The sequence below is a fragment of the Prionailurus bengalensis genome, chromosome C2 (genome assembly GCF_016509475.1).
Source record: "Prionailurus bengalensis isolate Pbe53 chromosome C2, Fcat_Pben_1.1_paternal_pri, whole genome shotgun sequence".
NCBI classification, from domain to species: Eukaryota; Metazoa; Chordata; class Mammalia; order Carnivora; family Felidae; genus Prionailurus; species Prionailurus bengalensis.
The window spans coordinates 4343592-4353223 of NC_057350.1; the positions used below are offsets into that span (position 1 = coordinate 4343592).

General features: G+C 59.4%; 3 protein-coding genes across 3 annotated transcripts; 1 reads left to right on the forward strand and 2 right to left on the reverse strand.

Moving 5' to 3' along the window:
- Nucleotides 1-1191: 1191 nt before the first annotated feature.
- On the reverse strand, nt 1192-1888 carry LOC122491148 (keratin-associated protein 12-2-like). The gene is made up of 2 exons (XM_043593555.1): nt 1714-1888; nt 1192-1659 (listed from the first exon to the last, which is right to left on the reverse strand). Exons 1-2 carry the CDS (start codon nt 1860-1862, stop codon nt 1467-1469), a joined length of 342 nt encoding a protein of 113 aa, XP_043449490.1. The 5' UTR covers nt 1863-1888; the 3' UTR covers nt 1192-1466.
- Nucleotides 1889-3946: 2058 nt separating this feature from the next.
- LOC122491147 (keratin-associated protein 12-1-like) lies at nt 3947-4635 on the forward strand. Its single transcript, XM_043593554.1, has one exon. The coding sequence runs from the start codon at nt 4004-4006 to the stop codon at nt 4352-4354; it is 351 nt and encodes a 116-aa protein (XP_043449489.1). The 5' UTR covers nt 3947-4003; the 3' UTR covers nt 4355-4635.
- Nucleotides 4636-7628: 2993 nt separating this feature from the next.
- LOC122491149 (keratin-associated protein 10-12-like) lies at nt 7629-8873 on the reverse strand. The gene is made up of 2 exons (XM_043593556.1): nt 8284-8873; nt 7629-8130 (listed from the first exon to the last, which is right to left on the reverse strand). The coding sequence occupies exons 1-2, from the start codon at nt 8795-8797 to the stop codon at nt 7928-7930; spliced, it is 717 nt and encodes a 238-aa protein (XP_043449491.1). The 5' UTR covers nt 8798-8873; the 3' UTR covers nt 7629-7927.
- Between the last annotated feature and the right edge of the window lie 759 nt (nt 8874-9632).

Here is a 9632-nt window from a genome sequence, read left to right on the forward strand (position 1 = left end):
ATTTCCTTTTCTCTATTTTACTTTATCCTATGAATATATAGCTTGTAATATGTTAACATGAAACATATGTGTTAATAGACTATGTTATCAGTAAAGATTCTGGTCAATAGTAAGCTATTAGGAGTTAAGTTTTCAGGGCATCGAAAGTTATATGTGAATTTTTGACTTGCGAGGGGTCAGTGCCCCAGACCCCCACATTGTTCAAGGGTCAGCTGTATTTACCTTTCTCTGTCTGACTTACTTTGCTCATTGTAGCTATTTTAATGTTCCTGTCTGATGGTTTTAACATCTGAGTAACTCCTGAGTCTAGTTCTATTGACTGCTTCGTCTCTGGACAATGGATTGATCTTTTTTGCTTACTTTTTTCCATGTCTTCAAATGTTTGTTTGAATATCAGATATCCTGTATCAATTGAAAGGGACATACCCAGTGTTTCTTCCTGGAAATGGGGGAGTCTTTTCTGTCAGGTCACCAGGGTGGTGGGGGGTAAGTTCCGATCAGTCTGCTCAGATGTTGACCTTGGCTTGGGCGTTGCTGTTCTTGCGATGACCTTCAAGGTACCTAAGACTTTGGATTCCTTCGTGCTGGGCTTCCAGTGCCGTGTGCCCAGGGCGAGGGCTGGAGGCGCAGAATTCTTGCTCTGCCCTAAGTTTCCAGCAGCCCCTATGTGCCCCACCCACGGAGGGGACCCCTCCATATGCCTGCCTCCCCCCAGTGACCGCTGCTGCTCCTGCGGCCATGCCGGCCAGGCCGAGTCAGGGGCAGGAGGGCTCTTTTGTCCTGGCCCTGGGTCAGTCCTGAGCAGGCCCGTGGGCCTGGGTCTTGGAGGGCGAGTCTTCCTCACTTCCGGCTGCTCCTCCCCGGGATGGCCAGACTCTGCTTTGTAGTTGGGGTGGGTTTGTGCGAGCTTCCCCGCCCTCCCTGTTGTAGCGATCCTCGAAGGCACCACGTCAGACCCAGCACCCGGCCTGATTCCCGGCCCCTGTTCAGCGGGGCGGGTTACCCCTGCACTTCCCCTTCTGCAGTGTGAGTCTCCGTGGTGGGTGTGTGGATGGCACCGCCCCCCTGCGGCCTCCGAGGAGCCCCCACCTCCAGCTGAGCTGTTGGAAAGGGGGCTCTTTGAGGAGGGGCGGCCACGCTTATGGTTTGTATATGCCGTCGAGGAAAGAACTTCAAAGTCTGTGAAAATAAGACAGGGGCAAGCTGCCTCAGGAAGGCACGATTTATTGGGCTCACACGGGCTGGGTTCCCTGCCGGAGACAGAGAAGGACCCTGGCGGAGACACGCAGGGTCACAGGGGGATCCGGCTCCTCCTGCTCCGTCCTCGCCCCAGGGTTCAGACGATTCATCGGGAATGTTTGACCCGCCACGCGCAGAACCGGAGGCCGGGCGAAGACTTGGTCCTCACCAGAGGGGCACGGGTGGGGCCCCCTCTGCCGCCAGAGCAGGTGTTAGGAGACCCCTGGTCAGAAGCAGCACGGGGAGCTACAGCACACGGGTCTGCAGACCAGGGTGGGGCAGGAGGGCCGGCAGGAGGGCACACACTCGGGCTTGCAGCTCACGGGCACGCACACGGAGGACTGGCAGGAGGGCACACACGCGGGCCTGCAGCTCACGGGCACGCACACGGAAGACTGGCAGGAGGGCACACACTCGGGCCTGCAGCTCACGGGCACACACACGGAAGACTGGCAGGAGGGCACACACTCGGGCCTGCAGCTCACGGGCACGCACACGGCGAGTCTGCAGCTCACGGGCACGCACACGGGCTTGCAGCTCACGGGCACACAGCAGGACGCCTGGCCGGGGCCGGAGGAGCCGCAGGAAACCTGGCAGCCCGTGGAGCAGCTGGTGTGGCACATGTTGGCGTGGGGCTCGGCTGGTGTCCGGGAGGGAGGAGGGCGGGGACGTCTGGAGGCTCCTTGCCTGGGCCGCCTTTATACCGGGCCGTGGGCGTCCTGGCCACCCAGAGGCACAGCTGTGGACTTCCTCATGGCTGTTTCCGCCACGTTTCCCCAACACCCTCTTGTCCTGAGACGCCCTCCCCCGTGTGATGCTCCGCTGTAAATTAAATTTAGCTTAGAGGCAGTTTCTTCTTCTGTAAACAGGACATCCTGGTTCGACTTTACTTGGGGTCCGTGTCACTTCTCCAGGCCGATACTGTGCCCGGAGCGCCACCGGTTCGACTCAGCGCCGAGCCTTTATTCCTTTTTGCCGTCAGTGGAGGCTGTGGGGCAATAATGTGTTTTGAGCTTTTATTTTGCACGGGAAAACATTAAAGTAGGGATCTGCAAACTGGGGAGCAGAGAAGCCTGTGGGACAAAGGTGGCCTGCCACCTGTTTGGCAAATAAAGTTTTATTGGAAACGGCCATGCTCGTTTGCTTACGTGCCATCTAGGGTTCGCGCTGTAATGTGAAGTGGTTATGAGACCGACCACATCTCTGCAGAGGCTGAAACATTTACTGTCTTCCATTTATAGAAAGGTGACCGACTTCTGCCTTATAGCCATCTATGTAATCATCGATTTGTTCGTGCAACAGACATATACTTTGTGCTGGCTATAGCGATGTCCTAGCCTCATGGGCCTTCTGGGGCAATGGATACATGAGTGCGTACAAATCAACGCCTGAAATAATTACAGAGAGGGCCGAGTCCCAGAAAGGAAAGCAGGCTCAGCAGGTAGAGAGTAATGGGGTGTTGGTGGGTGGTTGGGGGCCTCTGTGTGGAGGCGACGCTGAGCTGGCTCCTGGGAGATGCGGAGGGGTCGGGAGGCGGTGTTCCAAGCAGAGGCAGCCGTGGGAGTGTTAACGACACTGCTGCAGGATGGGCATGCTCCAGGAGCAGCGGGAAGCGTGGATGAGTGCAGCGTGGATGCTCGTCCTTAGGTGTGGGTGGACGGGTTCAGACCGTGCAGCTGGGGGTCCAGGCATCCCAGTCCTGGGCTGACAGAAGAAGAAAGACAATGTCAACTTGAAGACACGTCGGGAGGAATCATCCAATCCGAAGAAGAGAGAACAGAATTACGAAAAACGAAGAGGGTCCCTGGGACAATATCGGGAAGTCGAACAACAAGCAAGTTCAACACAAGAAGGAGAAGAGAATGATACTGAAGCACAAGAATGTTTTGAATAATGGACAAAATACCCAAATTTGATCTATTAAAAAAAAATTCTACCTAACAGCTCCAAGAATCTCAGAAACCCCCCCAAAGCCCCAGCATAATTTGGCCCAATGGTGAGGACCACGGACTCCAGAGTGAAACCCAGCAGCTTCCAATTCCTGCTGCTTGGCCGCCCCGGTGAGAACGTGCACACAGCACGGAATTCTTCCGAACCTAATTGCACATCCGTGTAAGTGGGGCACACCTGCCCCTCGAATGGTGGCAGGAACTGATAACTAATCAGTTATGAGACGATCCACGTGAGATACTTAGCACAACACCCGGCACAAAGCTGGGACTCCCTCATTGTTATTCTTGCAATAATGTGGCCACAGCTCTCCCCGATGAGGAGCCCAGCCGCTTGGCCCTGGCCAGGGGGGAAGGCCTTGTAGATCACTGAGTTTCCAAATCAAAACAGGGGGACCACCCCCACCCCGTCCCCCCACCCCGGGTCTGGTGACTGGGATGGTACTTGTGTGGACAGGGGGCAGGGTGTATAAACTTGCGGAGGACCTTGAATGTCCTGATGTGGAGTCCCCTGTCCCTGCTGATGGTCCTTGGCCATCCAACCTGGGGTCTGAATCCAGAAATCGCAGGGCCGCTGGGTCACAGGGAGCCTGGGGGCTGAGACAGAGTTTCCTGAACTGAGTCACTTCCCGCAGAACCTCCAGGAAGAGACGCACACAGGAGGAAGAGGAAGAAAACAAGCAGGCAACCAGGAGGAGGGCACCTGTGTGGCTTGTTGCCAGGACGCCACAGCCTGGGTATAAAAGCCGCCTGGGGAAGGAGGCTCCAGACCAGCCCCGTTTTCCACCCTGACTCCACTCCAGCCCTACATCGCCATGTGCCACACCAGCGGCTCCACTGGCTGCCAGCCGGCCTGCTGTGTGCCCAGCTCCTGCCAGGCATCCTGCCACGTGCCCAGCTCCTGCCAGGCATCCTGCTATGTGCCCAGCTCCTGCCAGGCGTCCTGCTATGTGCCCAGCTCCTGCCAGGCGTCCTGCTATGTGCCCAGCTCCTGCCAGACATCCTGCCGCGTGCCCGTGAGCTGCAAGCCTGTTGTGTACCTGCCTGTGAGCTGCAAGCCCATTGTGTGTGTGACCTCCTCCTGCCAGTCCTCCGGGTGCTGCCGGCCCTCCTGCCCCACCCTGGTCCTCAGGCCTGTTCCCTGCGGCACCCCTAACTGCGGCTAGCCCGTGGCCTCCTAGGACCCCTCCTCCGTGGGGCCAGAAGCAGCTGCTGTCTGAACTCCCGGCAGGCAGACCTCGTCCACCTGAGACCTTCTGACCTGACTAGACCATCTTACAGCAAAGCCTCCTGATCCCCACTAACCAAGCGGACAGAGTCACCCCCGGCGTCCCCCGACCCCAGCCCGGGTCGTCCACACGGCACCCACCCTGGCTGGTGCAAGTGCCCAGGCTCTGCAGCCGCCAGCATTGAGCTCTAATAAATCCCAGAGCGTATGTGAAGCCCACCCGAGCGTGTGCTGTCTCTCCTTAGTGCTTTCCTCAAACTGCTTCCTCCAGGGCTTGCTCCCAGGCTTCTGGAAAGCTCCTTCTGCAGAGAAGCCACAGGGGACCAGATGGCTGTGCCCGGGAGACTGACCACTCAAAGGCGGCCCCTTGGGCGTGTGGGCAGTCCTAGCGCAGCCTGATGGGCCCCCAGGGCTTCCTGTGTCCCTTGAACGTGAGGTCAGTTCTCACTCAGCTCTGGGCGGGACCCAGGGTGACCCTCTGACTTTGTGAGGTTAAAAGTCCCCTGCTCGGCAATTACTACGTGAGCCCACCCCGGTCTAACCATTAAAACTGTCCGCTCCATACAGAGTACAGCTCCTCCTGCAAACGTCCGGGTGCACAGGGCTTTGTGGGTAACTTCCGTGGGCCCCGGAGATGTCCGCGTCCCCATGCCCGGAATCAGCGACTGCAGCCCTACAGGCGAGGCGGCTTCCCAGACAGGGTGCACGGAGGGTCTCGCAACGGGAGACGCCCTGGAGTAGCCGGGCGGGCCCGTGTCATCCCACCCAGGGACAGGCGGGAGACGCGCAGAGAGGGCGTGGTGGTCGGCACAAGGAAGCCGAGGCACACCGGGGTGCCGGGGGGAAGCTGTTTGGGAACCGAGAAATAGTGTAAGAGGAACACCATCAAGGGGGGGTCCTTCCTGCAACGGACACATATCTGGAAACTTCCCTTATCGTGAGGTCACAGGATCATAGAGGATGTGAAATTCAGGAGCGGCTCTCAGAGCACCGGCCGTTCACAGCCCTTCCTCGTCCTTGGTCCCATTTGGACCCCACCGCCAGTCACTGTCTCACCGTCACAGGTGCTCAGTCGTTGCGTCAGGCCCTCGTCTTGCACACACCCTCCCTCCAGGACCCCGGGGCCACGGGCCCACCCACCAGGCAGCGGGGAGGCCCTCCCAGTCTCCTCAGTGACGTCTCAGAGGGGGTGACCGTCCTGGTCTCAGGCCCGACGGGTGACGGGGTGTCTGGGTCGGGAGTTGCCCACAGACGGGCTCCCCCGAGATCTGGAGGGTCCCAGAACATGCTGCTCCGGGAACGGCGTTCAAGAAGCTTCCAACGGTAACGACAGCCATCACCTCCGACTCGTTCTCTCCTGGGCAGCGGTCCCCGCTGATGGTGTAGACGCTCTAGCTGGGAGTCGTCCCGCTGACGGTGTAGACGTTCTGTCTGAGAGCTGTCTGGCTGACCATGTAGACCCCCCGTCTGGGAGCAGTCTAGTCTGGCCGACCGTGTAGACAACCCGAATGTGAGCAGTCTAGTCTGATTGACCATATAGATGTCTATCTGGGAGCAGTCTGGCTATGTAGATGCCCCATCTGGGAGCAGTCTAGCCTGGCTGGCAGTGTAGACGCCCCATCTGGGAGCAGTCCGGCTGACCGTATAGATGCCCCATCTGGGAGCAGTCTAGTCCGGTTGACCGTGTAGATACCCCGAATGTGAGCAGTCTAGTCTGATTGACCATGTAGATGTCCATCTGGGAGCAGTCTGGCTATGTAGATGCCCCATCTGGGAGCAGTCTAGTCTGGCCGACCGTGTAGACGCCCTGTCTGGGAGCAGTCGACTGACCATGTAGATGTTCTAGCTGGGACTAGTCCTACTGACTGTGTAGACGCCCCTCTGTGAACAGTCTGACTGACCGTGTAGATGCCCCATCTGGGAGCAGTCCAGCTGACCATGTAGACGCCCTAGCCAGGAGCACCTTGGCTTCAGGGTGGCCGGCCACGCCTTCTGCAGCTGTGACCGACTTTCCCGGGGAGCCATCAGAAAGTCCTGGATGTTCTTGTGCCATGGGGCAGGGGTGGGGGCGGGGGCACGTCCTGCAGGGGCCCTGCCCCTCCCTCCCATGCACTATCCTGGCACCGTTGTGGGTTGTGGGTTGCTGGTTTCCACGTGAGTCAACATCCATGCACTGCACTCTTTTTGGTTCCCGATGAGGCGGAACTTCCTCACGTCTCTCACTCTGTGCTGTGAGGAATCCAATCTGCCCGTCTATCTGTGCAGACGGTGGAATTTTTCTTAAAATTAGAATGGACGAGGTTTTGAATAAATGTGGGGAGACTGAGGGATTTAGGAGTCAAGGCAGGTAACAGTCCATCCCCTTTCTCTTCACAGGCCCCTGAGGATTTTGCTCTGTCTCTGCTTCCCTGGGAGGGGGGTGGGGAGAGCCAGCCTCTGCGAGGAGGTACCCCCCTCTCCCGGCTGCTGGCCTCTGCTGTTCTGCTCCCGAGGGCCTCTTCCGTCTGTCCCTGGCACCAGGGACAAATAGGGAGCCTGATGCTGACCTGGTGGGTCTGGCCGGTGCTCGCTGACCCTCTCTGGTGCTAGTGGTCCACTGAGACTGCAGGCTCGTCCTCTTCCACTGTCCTGAGGATTTGTTCACAAGGCAGCGTTTAGCTCCCTGTCTCCTCAATCAGGCCTTGAAACCTCGAGCAGAATGCGTGATGCCTGAACCGACCCCTGCACCCCTCCTGGGGCCCGCGGGAATCTGCTGGTGCTTCAGAGCGTCAGCCCTCGTGCCCAGACCAGCACACAGGCGTTCCTGTGTGTGGACGCCTCTCTCCAAGGGTGTCAGCGCGGTGTTACTGGGCCCTCGGGTTCCCACCAGGTAGGGTCGTGCTGCCCCAGCTCACCTTTAACCTGCACGGGCAGGGGGCCAGGTGTGGGCAGGGCCCAAGGCCCACTCAGGGTGCGAGACTTCTGCAGCCGCACTCACGTGTCGGGCCCAGCCCGGGGAAGGCCTGGCTCTTCCCCGGGAGGAGGCTGGGGCCGCGGGGTGGGAAGGGAAGTGGAGTATGCGGACGGCGTCCGCGTGCAGATCTCCTCTTTCGGGGGCTTTGAACTTGGACTTGGAGGCTACGTCTTTGTCGCTTGCTTCCACCAGGCAGAGCAAACGCTGCCCGCGTTGGCGTGGTCTCTGGGCTCAGAGGAGAGGGAACAACACAGCCATCTCTGTTTCATGATCCAGACATTTTATTGATGATAGCAGTGGCCTTTGTCACCCGGAATGAGAGCAACCAGCCCTGCAGGGGAGGGGTCCAGGGTGCAGCAGCCCCCCCACCCCCCACCCCGTTGAGGGACCTGTCTTTGCAGAAAGGGAAGCCGGGCATGTCCGGATCCCCAGAAGGCAGAGGCTGTGTGTCCACCGAGGGGCGTCCTGGTGCCCCCAGAGGGGTTCCAGGGCTCCTGAGAGAGGACGTCTGTGCTCTGGAGCAAAGATAGCAGCTCTAGAGGCAGAAGCTGGAGCCGGTCAGCAGTAGGGCTGGCCCGAGACAGGGCCGCAGCAGGCAGGGCGGGGGCACGTGGGGCGGCAGAGCAGGGACACGCAGGAGGCCGGGCGGCAGCAGGAGGAGGCAGGGGCGCAGCAGGCGGGGCGGGGGCACACGGGGCGGCAAAGCAGGGATACACTGGAGGAGGGTCTGCAGCAGGGGCTGGGCTGGCAGCAGGAGGGGGCTGAGCAGGGGGAATCCTCGCAGCACACAGGGGTGCAGCACACGGGCTTGCAGCAGACAGGGGTGCAGCACACGGGCTTGCAGCAGACAGGAGTGCAGCAGGCGGGCCTGCACACGGGGCGGCAGAGTAGAGACACGCAGGAGGAGGGTCTGCAGCAGGGGCTGGGCTGGCAGCAGGAGGAGGCTGAGCAGGGGGAGTCCTCGCAGCAGACAGGGGTGCAGCAGACGGGCTTGCAGCACACAGGGGTGCAGCAGTCTTCCTGGCAGGGGGAGGAGGTGCAGCAGGATGGCTGGCAGCATGAAGAGGTTGTGCAGGGGGAGTCCTCACAGCAGACAGGGGTGCAGCACACGGGCTTGCAGCAGACAGGGGTGCAGCAGACGGGCTTGCAGCATGCAGGGGTGCAGCAGACGGGCTTGCAGCACACAGGGGTGCAGCAGACGGGCTTGCAGCACGCAGGGGTGCAGCAGTCTCCCTGGCAGGGGGAGGAGGGGCCGCACAGGAGGGTCAGGCAGGGGGCGGGGGCGCAGCACGGGGGCTCGCAGCAGCTCTCTGGGCAGTCGTCCACCTGCCAGGAGGAGTCGGGGCAGGAGTCCGAGGCCCCGGGCAGGCAGACGCGGCTGCCATAGCTCAGGTCGCTGGAGCAGGCGGACAGGGTGGACGCGGCCATGGCGGGGGCGGTGGGGCTGCAGGAGGGAGTGTGTGTGAGTGTGTGTGTGTGTGTGTGTTTGAGGAGCTCCGGCTGTCTGTCGGCTTTTATACCTCCCGGCTGCGTGTTGTCCCAGCCGACGGCTCACACGCCTCCTTCCTTGTTGGTCTGAGAGCTGCTTGCAGGGTAAGCCCTCATTAGCGCTGCTTTATTTTCTACGATTGGATTTTACTCAGTCGTCTTGTGAGTCGGTTGCAGGACGCTGTTTTTCTGTGTCCTTTGTTTGGCTCCAGAAATATTCGAGGCAGGTTTTGCTGGGTGACTGTCACGGTTTCTAACGTCACACTCATGCCGCCGCTCAGTGTGCGATCGACGTCCCCCCCGCCAGACGCTCCGAGGGACAGACACCTAGGGCCCTTGCGGGCCAAGCCGTGAAGCGCCTACAAGGAATGTTAAGAGGGTAAGACGTGCACGAGAGAGTCAAACTTGACCACAGAACGCAGGCAATGTACATGCGCCGGGGACCCGAGAGAGTCGCGGGTGGGAAACGCAGGGACTTGGCCCCGATCCACCATCACCGGTGTCCTTTCCGCCAAAACCCAAAGGGAATCTTCTCGGCATGCAAACCGAAGATACCCAACTGCCAGAAAATATTGGCGGTGTGCATGACGGATGAAGGAATACGGAATTTAAAAGTCCCCACAACCAAGGCAGGAGAAGGTACAAAAGAATCAAATACAACATTCAAAACACTCGAATTTCCAGTAAGCGTATGGAAAGCTATCTGAGCTCATTAATAAAGTTTCTCGAGTTAAAGCATAAATGTCCCACCTGTCAGATCAGCCAAAATATATAG